This window comes from Salminus brasiliensis, chromosome 17 (assembly GCF_030463535.1).
Source record: "Salminus brasiliensis chromosome 17, fSalBra1.hap2, whole genome shotgun sequence".
NCBI classification, from domain to species: Eukaryota; Metazoa; Chordata; class Actinopteri; order Characiformes; family Bryconidae; genus Salminus; species Salminus brasiliensis.
The window spans coordinates 31817115-31834278 of NC_132894.1; the positions used below are offsets into that span (position 1 = coordinate 31817115).

General features: G+C 39.5%; 1 protein-coding gene and 3 non-coding genes across 4 annotated transcripts in view; 3 read left to right on the plus strand and 1 right to left on the minus strand.

Moving 5' to 3' along the window:
• Positions 1-17164, minus strand: part of LOC140537697 (CLIP-associating protein 1) — an 84788-nt gene that overhangs the window by 59545 nt on the left and 8079 nt on the right. The window contains exons 3-8 of the mRNA XM_072659877.1: positions 5222-5300; positions 4896-4999; positions 4724-4815; positions 4561-4636; positions 3278-3375; positions 2931-2995 (exon numbers count right to left, since the gene is read on the minus strand). Coding sequence (XP_072515978.1) covers positions 2931-2995; positions 3278-3375; positions 4561-4636; positions 4724-4815; positions 4896-4999; positions 5222-5300 — 514 coding nt within the window. The remainder of the gene's footprint in view (positions 1-2930; positions 2996-3277; positions 3376-4560; positions 4637-4723; positions 4816-4895; positions 5000-5221; positions 5301-17164) is intronic.
• LOC140538634 (U4atac minor spliceosomal RNA) lies at positions 6068-6198 on the plus strand. The gene has a single exon (XR_011977795.1). It is a non-coding gene; the product is annotated as a U4atac minor spliceosomal RNA (small nuclear RNA).
• On the plus strand, positions 7955-8085 carry LOC140538635 (U4atac minor spliceosomal RNA). Its single transcript, XR_011977796.1, has one exon. It is a non-coding gene; the product is annotated as a U4atac minor spliceosomal RNA (small nuclear RNA).
• LOC140538636 (U4atac minor spliceosomal RNA) lies at positions 8436-8566 on the plus strand. Its single transcript, XR_011977797.1, has one exon. It is a non-coding gene; the product is annotated as a U4atac minor spliceosomal RNA (small nuclear RNA).

Sequence of the window (17164 nt, forward strand, 5' to 3'; positions counted from 1 at the left end):
TTACAGCTAAGTGCCACTTTAACTCTGCACACAGGAAATACATTTGAACGTGAGCCGGAAAGCCGACCACAAACTCGCACAGTTCCCTGCGCCAAAGTCTGTGCTTTTTCTTTATAATTCCCAAAATCACAAGTCATTCTGTGTAAATCAGAACCAGAATCAGAACACTGAGTACAAATGCCAGATAAAAAAAGGTGGGCTTGGGCCTAGTTCACCAATATCGTCATAAGAATTTAGGAAAAACGTATTCCTGGGAAAAGCCAGAACAAAAAGTCAATAAACCACAGAATTGTTCACAGCTCTATTCTTAGGACAGATGCTTTCATCCTTATAAATTAAACAAATCCAAATTTTTCCAAGCTGCGAAAATAGATTTAATGAAATGTCTTCTTAAGAGTGGTTGGTGAATAAGGCCCATTGTTTTTTTACATTATGTTAAAATCTATGTTAGCTATGTAAACATCACTGTTAGCTCAGATAAGTTTACTTTTACTTTACCTAAAAGCTTCAAGGTTTTGACGTTGACGTTGAGCTTTGTTGGACATATAAACAAGTTAAATGTACTTTACACATCAGACATTAAACACTATAGCAGAGCAACTCAAATACATTAGGTTAGAATAACTCATACACACTGTAACCCACACACTGTTTGAACTTATTATATATTAAGTCTGTAGAAAGCTTTCTTCCCTGGACAACAGAGACAGTTACTTCAACAAAAGCAGGATAAGCTCTTTTTTTAACTCCCTTGATTTCGACGATGACACAATGGATAAGCAGGTGTCCCAATACTTATGTCCAAATATATTCTCTGCTAATAAAATTAGGTTAGAATAACTTATACACACTGTAACCCACAAGCTGTTTGAACCTAATACATTAAGACTGTTATAGTAGTAGTAGCAGTAACTGCACTGATGTTGGATTCAATCATTTCCGAACAGATTCCTGTAAGATGTGCTGTTTAATAACATACACTGAGCTGAGGGGTTAATTACTGCAGTACAGCCTCCAGGAGCCATCTCTCCCATTGGCTCCTGGCTCCAACTATTTGCATACTGGGCATGTCCTTCAGTCACTGACACTCACCGTCAATGTGTTGTTGTGTGTCCAGGTTTACCTCCTCTTAGGAAGCTGTCAATTGTTTTAATGATGGTTGACTATACAATTGTCTGTGTAAGTATGATGCCGTAAGGGCTGTATGCTACAGTGTTCATGCATGTGTTAATGTAAAATATTCTGATAATACTGTTAAAGGCTAATAAAATAACATTTCGTGTAAAATAGAAAGACACTATTAAATTAACCTTAAATTTTGCTGGTGAGTTATGGCTTGGAGTGGTTATGACAGTGTTTGGTACCTTAAGTACATTAAATGTGTGGTTTTAAGTTAAGTAAATGCACCTGGGCTTTGACTTTACTGTAGATTAGTAAAAAATAACTTGGACTTAAATTAAAAGTACTTATTCATTCAAACTACTGAAAACACTGAGTTTTAAAAACTTAATCTATTTAAAGAAATGAATTACCCCAAATTATTTGAGTAAAACTAACTCATTAGAGTTTACAGTGTAGCAAAGCTGTCAATCGGCAACAGACTAAACTCAATTATTATGAGTTGACTCAACTTCAAAGATTCCAGTTCAATGTACAAACACATGTTCCCCTAACTCAATATAGTTGAGTAATGGGTGGGAACGTGCAGTTTGACCTACAACACACTTAATCATTCATTGGATTTCAACAGTTTGTAAAACAACAGTGTAGAAACATAAACTCAAATACATTAGGTTAGAATAACTCATAAAACTCAAAAGAGTCTTCATACTTCAACTGAAACGTTTAAGTTAACTCAAGATCTCAAATGATGTCATTAACAATACCTTGCTTTTCATTTTCCCTTTTATTATTTTAACTGACTAATATTAAGCAAATGCAGACAGTAAAATAGACAAAATACACAAAATAGTCAGTACACTATATGGACAAAAGTATTGGGACACCTGCCCATTCATTGTTTTTTTTTTTTTTTTTTTACTATTTAAAAAAAGAGTTTATTTATTAGTTTATCTACAAAATTTAAGAGCATTGCTGTGAGGATCTTACTGCATTCAGTGACATTTAGCAACAAAAGCATTAGTGAAGTCAGGATGTTTGGATGATCACCATCCCACCTGCCCTCACCTCACCAGTGTTGGATGAAACTCAACCATTCCAAAGGACATAGTTTCACTGCTCTTCAACTAAATACTGGGGGACTTTATTCCTCTCTAAACCACAGCTGGCATTAAGCACAGTGCCAGAAGATACAGACTCAAGCACTAAAGAATAATAAACAGAAGCAAATTAAAGAAGTTGAGCACACTCAGCTAAAAGTACAAGCACAAACATTTGGCCCTATAGGAAAACTTAAGAAGCTACACCACAAAGACCAACATAACCTCAAACCCGGAGAGTTCTGTGATCTTTTGCAAACTCAAGTAAACCGAAACCTTCATTAACTTGGGCTCTGCTAACTGACAAGGGTTTGTGTATGTGTGTATGCATCACGTTGTTTTGAGTAAGAGCACCGACAGCTTTTGCCATTCATTTCCATCTGAATGGGAATCTATGGAGATGAACCCAGTGAAAGGAATAGTTTTGAGCCTAATCTTCTATAACTGCTTCCTCTGTATCATAATGCTTGATTAGCAAAGACACACGTTTCAACATGCTTTCCTGTACTTACAAAGAAACAGACAACGTCAGTTTACTCTAAACACACTTATCATAGAACCCATGGGCCAATGGTGCAGCTACTGATAGCCCTGAACCCTGAGCTGAACAAAACCAGCCAAAGTCCTTCATAACACAAGAAATTAGATTAAGAAAACTGAGCATTCCTTTAAGCGTTATTATTAGACTGAATAAACACCACACTCACTCACCTGCCGACAGGATCATATTCCCAGATCTTTGGACTTCGTCGAATTTGCTAAAAATGACATTCAAGCTGAGGAGAAAAAAGACAGAGAGGAGAGCCGTTTCAGCCTTCGCAGTCACACAGCTGACATGTGATCATAGTGATCCTCGCTCTGCTTCTCTGTGTGAAAGTGAGAACCTCAATCACATGCAAAAACAGCAAAAAAGGGAACTTAACAGTCTTAAAGAGGGTGCTTGCAAAATAGCTTTGACAGCACATTCAGAAGCAGGGAGGCATTTAATGCACCAGCATCGACTCCTGCTGGACCACATGAGCATAATCTGAATGAGAGGGTCTAAATGTGTGCTGTACCGCGATTGTGGCAATCCTTTTTTCCCCAGATCCATTCGAACCCTCTCCCCGACATGCCTGTAAATCTCCACAAGGCAGTTCATAGCTCCATCTCGAACCTACAGTGTCACAGAGACAAAAAAAGGAAGGCAATTTTAATCATTAGTTGATCTCAGTCTTGTGTGTAGTGCTTTCAGATCAAGTTATTTATAACATTCCTCAATAGATCCTAATATGAGAAGATCAAACCAATCAGTGATCTCACACATGGCTCACTCTTCTCATGAGTCAGTAATGTTATCTTAGGGCTGATTGGCCCATAATAACTAAATACTGTCTCTGTGGGTTGGGCTAATAATGAAGTGAGCTGCTGCTGAGCAGTGTTTGGGGAGAGGGGGTTTCTTTGCTGGCAGTAAAACCTCCTACCCTCAAGTTTGTAGGACTTTGTAAGGCTGTCAAAGAGAATTCCACCAATATTTTAACATTTCTGCATAATTAAATATAATATAAATAATTGTACATTAAAGAAGATAAAGAATATATAAATATACATATATTCTCTATCTACCTACATATATATATATATATATATATATATATATTTATATGTATATTTATATATTCTTTATCTACCTATCTATCATATATATATGTGTGTGTATATATCTTAAACATTGATTACAGATAAACATGTTAAATATATATATTTTTTTATATACTAAACTAAATGTAACATTTTTATATTTAATTTTTTTTACATATTATACTATAATATTTACTATAATCAGTTCATTTAATGTACTAAAAGTTTTACATATTGTTACCAAATGCTTGAACCAAAACAATTGTTGTTTAGGTGGAGTGATACACATAAGGCATTTTAAAGCAAACAAGTAGTTTTTCATACTCACCACTATTTTAAATAACAGTAAATATGGACAATACTGGCCTTAACATTATTTGTAAAAACACACGGCATGTGTAGTTTCACAGGTCACTTTGTATGGGAAATGAAATGGCTATATTTGTGTTGTAGTCATCACAACCCCTGATTCACAGCACCAGCACTGTAAAGAAATCCAACTCAGCAAGTTTCGCTACAATAAACCATTTCCCATCAAACTCACTGTTTACATTACAACCACAGGATTATCTCAGATTTTGGGGGAAAAACAGTGGGATTCCCCTTTAAAATTAAATACGCAGTAGATGCAGTTCTTCTAACAACCACCAGATGGCTCCGGACAACACAATAATCATTTCTTTCAAGTAAACAAGAGCTCAAAGAGGAGATGCACACTTACCTGGCTTGTGGGGTCTCCTAACAGATTACATATATGGGGTACAATCTTACTTAAAGTCAGGCCTTGGGCTCCATAACTGAAAATACAAGAAAAATATCCTTACATTTCAAGCAACACAGGACATTTATATTAAACACAGGACCGGAGACCGATCAGTACATACATGTTTAAGGTGGAAATAAGGCAAAAGCAAACGGCTTCTCTGGTCCTGTTGTTCTTGTGTTTGAAGCCCCCCAGCATCCGGTCCCATACGTACTGTAAACATAAAACTCAGTCACGGGTTTGTGAGATGAACGTGCCCTGTCAGAGTACTAGTACTAGAACATGACTGCTACCTGTGGACTGGCAGCTTGGTCCATTATTTTCAGCAGCAGTGTCTGGGCTTGGTCTCGCACTTGGTCTTTGGCATCACCTAAACGGTCGGTTAAACTAGGCAAGACTGCAGACAAAGAGAGAGAGAGAAACACCATGTATTCACTATTGTAGACTGCTGCAGATCAGCCATCAACATAAAGAAGGTGTGAATGGTCGGTTCTTTAGCTGACAACTATCTACTACCACAGTATTCAGCCATTCAGTTCATAGATAAAATACAGTTCAATTCAGTTTTGTGAGTAAAATGAGAAAAGGTCCTTATAAAAAGCCTTATAAATTCATTTACCTGTGCCAATTTGTGTTTTAAAGTGGTTCTGTAACCGGGTTACTAGAGCTGACACAATGTCCATTCCCAGGAGGGCCACCTGGACAAGAAGGGGATCAAAATAAAAAGTTATCAATAAACAAATAAGTTAAAAATAATGACAAATAAAGTAATATAGATAATACATACATGAAATATAAAATAAATAAATAATATAATATAATATAATATAATAGTATATATAAAAAAAACATTTTAAAGCATTTCATAAAATAAAGGTACAATGAAAAACCTTGCAATGTTTTTTACAAATATATGACATTTAGGTGGCTACCTGGACAAAGCAGGGATCAAAACATATAAATAAGGTAGAAATAAAACAAATTAATTAAACAAACAAGTAAATAATTACATTAATCAATTCACTGGTTATATACTTTAATATATAATAATAATAATATATAAATGATATAGTAAATAGATACATAGATTAAAAATAATACATAAATGAAAAACAAATCAAATAAAAAAATCAAGTTTTCTACAAAATACATGTTCATTAAAACGTACTTTATTAATATCTGCCTTAAAAAGCTACAACAAAAACGTCAGGGGACGTTTCTACACTCATATGCAGATTAGGTGCAGCAAGGCATCATGGGTAGTGCACACTTCGTCTATTTCTCCTTGTTTATTTTTGTAAAGGTTGAGGAATTGTAAAAATAGTCCGCGAAATGGAATAGTTGATTTTTTTAGCAGATGCTGAGCGAAGGATGAGTGAACACATGGCACTTTATTTGATTAGTCACCGTCATGTACTTTCCGGTGGGGTTTTATAAGGCGGACATTTACACAGAGCTGGCTTCAACCTTCCTTGTCTGGGGGTGGATTGGGATGGTCAATGAACGACTAGTGAGAGCATCCCTGCTAACACCTAACCAACACATCAAGCACCACCTGAGCGCTTTTGCTTAGGCTACGGTGCAATTTTTGGAACCTCACAGACTTGTACAAAGAAAGAATAGACGCTTATAGTGTTTGGTGTTTTGCCACCACCTAGTGGCGGACGTCAGTATGGCAGCTTTTATTTTATGGGGGGTCTTTTCATGGGGGTCTTAAGCTTCTGTAAAAGGTTGAAAAAGCTTCAGAAAGTTGTAGGACTTTGCTAAAGTTCTGGTCAGGAGCTAACAGCTCTAATCAGCTGAGTTCTTGCTGCTGTGCCCATTTTCTTGTGTGCAGCATTAGCCCGGCCTTCCCTGCCTGTGTGAGCTACAGGCCTCTCCTTTCACACAGCTACATGAACTACAATGATCTGCAACACACACAGATGCTGAACAGCAGGAGTTGGCCACTATGCTTGCTCTACATTTTTGATGTCATGCTCATAACTCATAACCATGCATGTGCTGAAAATAAGACCAACATCCATACCCTTGGATTATTTGCATGTGTGCATATTCTCAAAAATGCCTTTATGATCAGCATAGGCTGCTTCCACATCGGCCCCCCTATTAAAACACTCTCTGGCTGTACATTACAGTGCTAAGCTATTAGGTTTACATGTAGGTTTACAAACTGATGATTTTACTTTAAAATCACAATAATAACAGCAGTAATTCTGAATATCTCAGTGTGTGAAAATGTGTATACGGTCGTAGGCAAAAGTCTGGGCACCCCTGGTCAAATTACCTACTGGTATTGCTGGTATTGAGCTCTACCCAAACAGGTCATTTTATCTCACAGTTACTGTTAATACGCTTAATTTAACATGTTGAAGGAAATTAAGATGTAAAAAATATGTATGTACAAAAGTTATGGCACATTTTACCAAATATTTGTTTTTTTTTGGTTTCAGTTTGTCAAATTTGCAACAAAAATCGTTTAATTTTATTCGCTTTTTCAACTTAATGCAATTTAACCTAACAGAGTTTACATTATGCTACACTTTGACTTGCTAATGACCATGTCTGACCATATTTTAGCTCTAAAGTCTAATGCTAATGTGGTTTGGGTTACTAAAGTTAGCTGTGCTAGCTATGTATTTGTCCATTTCTACAGGCCGATGTATGTAGTAGCACAATGCTAACAAATGGTAAGCTTTTAGCATAGATAAACACCTGGATACATACACTTCCACTCACTAATTAGCTCACTGAGGTTAGCCTAATCATGTTTTAGCTCTGTGTAAGGCTAACGTTGCTAACACTAAAAAGATAACCTCAGCTCATAAGTAGTGCCTGAACACTTTCCTCACAGCACATGTTCTTAGATCATCTTAAATAATTTTGTTCTAAAAATTACAACAAAAAGATACAGATGAATTTGGGTTTTAAGCTGCTGCTAATACTACAGTTAGCAATGCTACAGACAGATCCTTTAATCTGATTAGTCACCGTCATGTACTGGCTTTAAAATGTGCTGCTTGATTAGCTTGTTGTGGTTAGCTTAACTATACATCAGCTTTGTTAAGGCTAATGTAACTGATGCTCACAAATTACTTCAATTAATGTCTGAAAGCCTTTCCTCAAATCAAGTTGAGTTGTTAGTTAATGTCAAATAATTTTGAATTAGAACAAAAAGATTCAGATTAATTTGGCTTTTAGGCTGCTGCTATTACTAAAATTAGCAATGCTATTTTATATATTGAAATGCAATAGTCCATTTTTACAGACAGATCCTTTAATCTGATTAGTCACCGTCATGTACTTTCCAATGGGGTTTTATAAGACGCCCATTTGAATGGGAGTGGCTTCAACCTTCCTTGTCTGGGGGTGAATTGGGATGGTCAATGAACGGCTAGTGAGAGCATCCCTGCTAACACCTAACCAACACATCAAGCACCACCTGAGCGTTTTCGCTTAGGCTAGGGTGCAATTTTTGGGGTCTCCATATATCTATACAAAGAAAAGACAAATGCTTAATTTACTTCATGCTTTGAAATTGGTTTCTAACATGTGCTGCATGATTAGCTTGCTAATTAGCTTACTGAGGTTAGCCTGACAATACATCGGCTTTGTGTAAGGCTCATGTAACTAATGCTCACAAAGTACTTCAACACTTAATGTCTAAACGCTTTCCTCAAATCAAGTTGCATTGTTAGTTACTTTGTTGTTAGTTAGCGATGCTAGCCATGTATTTGTCCATTTTACAGACAGATGCTTTAATCTGATTAGTCACCGTCATGTACTTTCCAATGGGGTTTTATAAGGTGCCCATTTGAAGGGGAGTGGCTTTAACCTTCCTTGTCTGGGGGTGAATTGGGATGGTCAATGAACGGCTAGTGAGAGCATCCCTGCTAACACTTAACCAACACATCAAGCACCACCTGGGCACTTTCGCTTAGGCTAGGGTGCAATTTTTGGGGCTTCCATGTATCTGTACAAAGAAAAGACAAAGGTTTAACGTACTTGATGCTTTTTGATTAGCTTGCTAATTAGCTTGCAAAGGCTAGGTTAACAATACCTTAGCTTTGTGTAAGGCTAATGTTGCTAACACAAAAAAGATTACCACAGCAATCAGTGTCTGAACACTTAGGTCTGCTAGCTATGTGTGTAGTAGCACAATGCTAACAAATGCTAAGCCTTTAGCATAGCTATGCTCCTAGCAAGGCTGCAGCTAATTTCCTCAGCTCTTTACATGATGAAACCTCAATATCACAGATTAGCACACCAATGTAAGGGTACTTGCCCTTGGCTAGGCTAGCCTGCATGAGCTACTAGCTAGCCAAGCAAACTTTGTAAGATAGCCTGTTTTAGGAAGTTGGGTTAGCGTACATGCTGTCAAGAACACTTTAAAACAGGATTAAACTTGAGGTCTGAAATCAGTAGAAACATGAAATCAGAGTGTTTTCATGAGGAAATCTATGTGGAAGCAACATGTTCAAACCCTAATTTTAGATATTATTTACTGAACGGAGCATTTTTGACATTTCTGAGAACATTTGTAAAGGTTTCTTGTTTGTTATGCTGAGGAAACATGATGAGCATGAGGGCTTATCGGTTAGCGCACTGGGCTATTGATGACAGTAGTGGTTGTGGGTTCGAGACCCGGACTCGGCAAGCTGCCACTGTTGGGCCCTTGAGCTCTGCTCCTTGATCACTAGTTGGATCACTACATCCACTGCATGGATGGGTTAAAGGCGGACGCCCAAAACACAAATGGTGTGTATGGTTGTCTTGTCAGCTTCATTGAAGCAACATGGGGCTGAAACTTGAGACCATGGGAACATAAGCTGGGTCTAAAACCACATAGACTATTACCTCAACTGAACACTATGCCAAAAATAGTACACCAGCATTGGACGTGCACTCATTAACATAATGTGTGTAAGGCAGTCGTAGCTTATGTGGTTGTTTTCTAGTTAGTTTCAGAAAGGGAACACAGGGCCTGGGGAATATAGGGTTGTTGCCAAAATGAGCAAAAAGGGAACACGGGGTCTTGGGAGGGGGCTGCACAGAAATGCATTAGGAATCTAGGGATATTCACAGGCAAATGCAAAGATGCAATCCATGCTGAGTGACTTGGAGGTTTAGTATATCTTACTTTTGGCCATATCATGACTTTTTTTATGCTTATATTCTACACATTAACTGACATTTACTCATACATGTGAGCAATTAATTACCATGTGGCTAATCCACCACACCATTCCAGCCCTCCTCCAGTGCCAGTATGTGTTGGTGTCGGGGTGCATGTGTGCGCAGTAAAATAAGCTGGGGCAGAAGCTGCAGAGGGACTCCTGTCCTCATTACAGTGTGTGGGGCGATTACTCTCGTCGGAGACGGCTGGGTTTTCAGGCCAGCTGTGGAAGAGCTGCTCCGATTGGCTGGTTGAGCTCAGGCGTTTTGAGATAGGTTCTAGGAAATGAGGACTAAATGCCTCAAAGGCGAGGTGACTGCAACAGAAGCTCTCACTTTACTGTGTCATCCATCCGGAGCAGCCTAGCACAGGCCTTTTTCTGATGACTGTGCACTTTTGCGGGCTACAGTGCTGCCGAAAGCTGGTCATTTTATAAGAAACACCTACGATATAAGCACACTTTGTAGGTTCATGATTACTGAGACCTCAGACCCTCAGTCTCAGACCCCCTCTTACCCATCACTTAATGCAGGTACGACTGTCTCAGGCACAGACGTGGTCCTGGGATTGTTATACACCTCGTCAGTATCAATCTGTTTGTGCAGTACAATCTCTGTGAGTTAAACTTATGGGATCTTTCCCATTGGCTCCTGGCACCCTCTATTTGCATACTGGGCGTGTCCTCCAGTCATTTACACTCACCGTCAATGTGTGGTTGTGGTTCCAGTGCTAGCCCTACTTAGGTAGAGATGCTTATTTTGTGAAATGGTTTATAGCCTGGCTTGCTGTTGTAGGTTATGAGAGCATGTTACTGTTTCAGTGTTAGTGAGTGAAAAGTTATGTAGTTAATTTTAATATACAAAATCAATGTAATTTATTAAGTTGTTTAAAAAATGTTTGAAGTTTCAGAGTGATGGTTAAAATGCCTATTTTTTTCAGTAATATATCAGGGCTTTGACAGGTTAAAAAATATTTAGTGCCTTAAGCATGTTCAATTTAAACTTTATTTGTTCAAGAAACCTAAACTTAAGGCTTTGACCATACTGCAGTTTTATAAATCTAATTTTCCACTCATTTTCTTCCTAATTTGGACCACCAAACATTCACCTAACACAATATAGCTGAGAAATGAAACATTCACCTTTACTTACAATAAACATAATTCATTTGGGTTAAAACAATGTCTGGGATTATAGGGTTTACAGTGCAGTTAGATCAGAAGAATGGATTTCACAAAACACCAGCAAATCCTGGATGCACAAGATGTCAAAATGTGTTAATAATAAATAAAAAAGCTAAAGGTGAAAAAATACTTCTAAAAGACAATTATTCCAAACACACTTCCAAATCCAATCTACATCAAATTTACTGCCTGATAAGACACAAGCCAGAGCTTGCCCTCACAGTTCCCAGTAAAGCTGTAGGTGATTCTAAAACGACTGAGAAAGCTGTCAAACATCTGAATATGGTTTTAAAATATAATAATTTCCAGAATGCCAGGGTGGTCCATAAATCGTGAGGCAGAAAACATGACAATTACTGTAAAGTGATAACTACTGTACCAAAATATGCATTGGTGGCAATTTTATAAAGTTTTAATGCACGGTTTGAAAGGTACTGTACATAAAATAGCAACAACTAGTGATGACTATTAATATGGCAAAGAGACACGACAATGGTAGTGTGTCTTTATTGAGCTTAACATCTGAATAAGAAAGTCCATCTCATAAAACAGCAGAGGAGCTAACTGGGCATTTTTATGGCTGAGCTGTAATTTGAAGTTCACTCGGGCTGAACCACATTTGTTATACAGCAGGCTGTCCACAGCAAACCCTACTGCAGTACTGCAAACAGCGGATGCAGCCTGAAGACTAAGCTCAAACACACACACACACACACACACACACACACACTCAGGATTGGTTTGAAGAGATAAGGTATTCCACAACATCTAAGTGGCTCATCGACGATTGCAATGCGCTGATAAACTGTAAACTAGCCAAGCCATGGTTCTAAAAATAGTCACTTAAACTTAACATGGAACATGTAATACCACATTAACATACTAGTAGCAGTTAAGACACGCTGCTACGTCTGGTAAGGGTGCCTGATCAAGTAGAGAAGGCAGTGAAGTATTCTTTTTAGAGTCGTGGAAAAGTCGTATGAATTTTGTCTTTTAAATAATGATGTCCTGATCAGATCCAGAGACCCTGGTCAGGGCCGATCGAGGCATGTTTTAACGGATTGGCTTTTAAAGCCTGATCCAATCCGATCCTTGTTTTTTCTGTAGCAGAACTACCAGCAGACACGATTTCTTGAATCTTGGGGTTTATTGTTTTTTTGTCTGAGGGCTGGAAAAAAAGTCCTCTATCGGGGCCAAACCAACCTGTGCAGGGTATCATTAGAGCTCTGCAGAATTAATATATAAGATCAACCAAATCGAATCTCACAATGAACCTGAACACACCGTATGTGTATCTTTACACAAACACTAGCCCTTGGCTCAGAAACTTGACTATGAATGTTTCTGTCATTGGCTAATCCTGACCTAGCTGATGGGCCGATGCTGCCAAACTGGAGGGCAGTGAAGGGGGCTGCTGACAGAGATGTGGGTGATTATTTTTCACGCTCTGTCTATGAAGTGGGTCATAAGGCTGTTTTCCCACTGAAACCCTCAGGGCTGAAGACTGAGCTGTCTGGGGCTGAGCGAGAGAGAGAGCGAGAGCGAGCAGGGGGATCACAAAGGACTGTGCCAGCAGAAGTCAGAAGGAAATCAGAGGCTAATCTTTCCTCGTCCTGACCCTTAAAGAATCTCGCTAGGCCGTTACTGACTACAGGCACAACAAAGTTCACACTTACTTGAGCCCCACATGAGCATGCTCAGATGCTCTTAGTACTCTTTTTAGAGTCGTGGAAAAGTCATAGAAACGTAATACGTAATAATGATGTCCTGATCAGATCCAGTGACCCTGGTCAGGGCCGACAACTGCTCAACATTCTCTGCCCTTCACAAAATTCCTCTCAGAACTAACTTTCTCTTTTTACCTTCTCCGAGTAAATGGCCACCCAGCCCGGCCTGCTGGAAGATTGCCTGCTGAGGTCCCTTTACCTGCGTCAAACCAGCTGCCACCTACCGGTCCAACCAGCAGGCCCCCCACCCACCACCACCCATAGCAGACCAGCGGCACACCCTCCTACCACCACTACCTGTCTAATGACCATGTTAAAACCTAAATGGACTCGTAACAATCTGCCACTATTAATATCACCACTATTAACTATCTGTTGTATCTGGTTTGGTAATTTTTATCTTTAATGTTTAAATAGTTCTGATCAGAGGAGGACGGGTCGGGTCCCCTTTGTGAGTCTTGGTTCCTCCCAAGGTTTCTTCCTCCAGCTCAGAGGGAGTTTTTCCTTGACACTGTCGCTGTTGGCTGCTCACTGGGGGTCTTTGATCCTTCATGTCTTACATTATTTCTTCTTTGTCTCTTTCTTTTATTAATTACTAATTATGTAAAGCTGCTTTGTGATGACAACAGTTGTAAAAAGCTATACAAATAAATCTGACTTGACTTATTCAAAGTGACGTACACTCAAGTACTCTGAGAGGAGATGAGCCTTCAGGCTGGGTTTGAAGACAGCAAGCAACACCCAGAGAACGTTCATTCCACCACTTCGGCACCAGGCCAGAAAAAAGCCTGGATGCTTGTCTTCCATGGATCTTAAAGGATTGAAGCTTGAAGCTCAAAGGGCTCTTGGTACAGACTGGCTTTTGACCATTACCATCAAGTATGGAGGCATCAAATAACAACGATATCACAATATGTGATTGGCTAGAGGGCTCATTTTTTCATACTGTAGCCTCTTCTGCAGTGTCAGCTTTGCAAAGGAAGCATCACAATAACAATTTGTTAATGATCCGATATATGTAACCCCAGAAAAGAGCATCGTAAGCTACATCCTCAGTAGTAGTCAGCCTACAGTGGCCCACGCACTCACACCAACAGCTACTGAAGTTTTCACAATTAGGCTCGTCCCTAAAACTGGCCTTGGACTTGCAGAGACAGCCGATAGGCTTTATTTAGCTTGTTTCATAACTCTGCGCCAAATGACTCGCTGTTGCTCTGCCGATACGATCAGCGCTGAGGGGTTTTATGCTTGGAGGCCAGTACATCCCACACAAGGGCATGGATAGCTGTCGTCTACACCAGAGTCTATAAGCAACACTAACTGCATGACTGTTTTGAGTGTGTGGTGTGAGAAGATCCAACACACTGCCAAGTCTCAGAATCCCCTGGTCAAAAATAAGAAATATCCTATAAAGGAGCTGAAATATTTACATGCAAATGTAGTTTAAGAAAGACGAACTGGTTGGAGTGGCACAGCAGATAACTTCACTACCTGCCAGTGAGCTACCAAACCATGTGAGAGACTGGGGTTTGATTCCCGGTCTGGGTGACTGTGCTGCGCTACATCAATAAGAGGCCTTTGGGCAAGATTCCTAACACTACATTGGCCCACCATAGAGCGTCAGCCAAATGCCATGAATGTAAACGTAAATTCAGATGGGAGCTGATTGGTGAGGAAGGAGAGTCAGACTGGACTATAAGATGAAACACTATGAAAGTCTCTACTAAACGAAATCAGTCAGTCTAGAATTTCTCATTATAGAAACTCATTACAGTTTGGATCGGTATCAGCTGAGATACTCAGCATTAAGAGACTTGGGTCGGACATTAGGGCACAAAATAACCTGACCGGGACACCCCTAGCATTGGTAAAATGGCACTAGTACTGTTAATTACACTGTAAAATTTGGAGGTAGTTTCCTAGTTTCCTAAATTCCTAGTGGTGACTCAGCACTGACACTGCAATTGAGTCCAAGATTAGGCTTAATCAACATCCAGGAAACTGGCCCTTTGTTTCCAAAAAATGAAGAGTGACCTCATAAACCAGACAGGGGTATTCGAGGGAAAACTGTATGCAGGACAAAACCTGTTAATAGGTTTTAGGACAGGTTGAGATGGCAGAAGCTTAGGCCCTGAGGTCCTTACTTGCTCATGCCCTTGACTGCTGAATGATGACTTCAGAGGTCTTTTCCTTGCGAAATGAATCCACCAATCAGAAGTGAGGACGGTTTGAGTTTTTGTGAGTGGTTTCTCTAGGGATTCGATCAAATAAGAAAAATGTCGAAGTCATTTCTGCTGATCACGGACACGCTTTTCACTCAGCCAAGGCCGAGAGACAGCACAGTTGTCAATGTGCAGTAATAGCAGGCAAAGCCGTCTTAACCATGAGGTAAGCATGAGGACCGGGGCCCTGCATACACTAGACAGCAATAACAGATATGATATCCTGCTTAATCCTGAACCAAAAGGCCTGAAATCCAGGTTACAACCGTGCTGGAGGCCATGAGAGGAAAGAAGCCAGACGAACAATGATGGAGAGCAGGACAAACAGGAGGAGGGGATTACTGCCTTTATACAGCAGAGTCTCACTCAGTAGTGCCCGTCTCAGACACTGAGCCAGTGTAAACATAACCCGAACTCCACACATTCACTCCCATCTACACTGGTTTTTACTTTCAGCAGAAAACCCACTGACAGCAGCGGATCAGTACAACCTCTTTGAATAGAACGTACATCTGTCCTATTGGCTCCAGGCTCCATCTGTTTGCATACTGGGCGTGTCCCTCGGTCACTGGCATTCACCGTCAATGTGTTGTTGTGTTAAATGTGTCCAGGGCCATCTTCTGTTAGTTAGCTCTGAGGTATTTTTTTTGTGTAATCATGGGGTTGTTCTGTTAGTGCTTCATAAGTGCTGCATTACTTTTAGCACCATTGCTTTGGTAAAAGTATGTATTTGATTGTAATTGTGCGGAATATTAAATAATTAACCTTATTAATAACAAGAATTACAAGAATTCAGACTTTGAGTTGTTCTAAGATACAATAGATAATTATAAATTATTAAGTAAATTCAACTTGAACTTTTCTTATTTGTTTAACAAATAACTTACTTTTAGTTATTAAGCTAAGTAATTTTTTGGGCTTACATTGTATAAGTTCTTCATTGCAAAGAAACTGATTTCGTTGGTTGGTGTGGCACAACAGATAACACTGCTAGTGAACTACCACATCATGTGGAAGACTGGGGTTCAATTCCCAGTCTGGGTGACCATGCTGTGCTACACCGATAAGAGTCATTGGGCAAGACTCCTAACACTAGGTTGGCCCTGTAGAATGGTGGTAGTAAGAACCTGGGGTCACAACAATGCAAATGTAGTCTTTTTATTTATTATCATATATTATTATACGCTGATGCTGATGATGGTAAAACAGTGGTAAATACAAAAAAAGCCTGGACCTGAGGATTCACCAGTCACATTTTAAGGTTTAGGATTCTCTGGAAATGTGAAAAAACGATCTGAAATTTATGCTGTCTAATAGTTTAACGTAGCAGTCGAGAACTGGCAGTCCTGTCTGTTAGAACTGTCAACTAAAACTAGAAAGGTGCAGAATGGTGGTGACTAATCGCTTTTGCTAGGTGGTTGCCACTGTATTGGTAAGTGGTTTCTATGGTGTTGCGGTTGCTAGGGCCATGCCAAGCAGGTGATGTGTTTGGTTGGGTGTCAATACTTTATACTTTATTATTAATTGTATCAGCATGTATCGTTCATCCATACGAGAAAAACGTCCATAACAAACCCCCTGCTACTGCTACGCGCAAACTGCTGGAGGAGATGTGTGGCATCCTGAGTCCTGAAGAAAATGAAGAACAGAAGGAAAAGCTGGTTTTATTGGTCATCAAGGTTATCAAGGCCAGAAGCCATGTCTATTTTCAAGCCAGTATATGAGGGAACTCGTTCCAGGTGTTGCCAGGAACGGATCGATTGACAAAAAACACCTTAGATACAGATGCAGTTACTGATGATGTTACTGAACCAGGTTGTACAGTACCTTGACTCCTCACTTTGGGATGGTAAACACCCCACACTACACTGGTCCAAGATGTCCAGGCCTCTCCATTCTATCCTACCTGAGTGTTCCTGCTCTTCCAGGCTCTTCTAATCAGAACAGTATTAGTATTAGTATTACACAGTGCTGTAGTATGTGCTCTCCACCGCGTCCCTCCAGGATACGGATTGCACAGAGGCTAGCACTGTAATCACTTAAAAATGCTAATACAACATGAGCCAAGCCTCGACTGACTCATAAACAATCAGAGGGCACTCTATGAATATTTCATGACTGCCAGTGTGGGGTATACGTTCGGAACACCGAAAAACATGTTTTTGGGGGGTGTGGCCAAAAATATATATCACAATGTTACACATTATTACATAAATTATATTTCTGTATGCTTCAGTATACATAATACATTTTA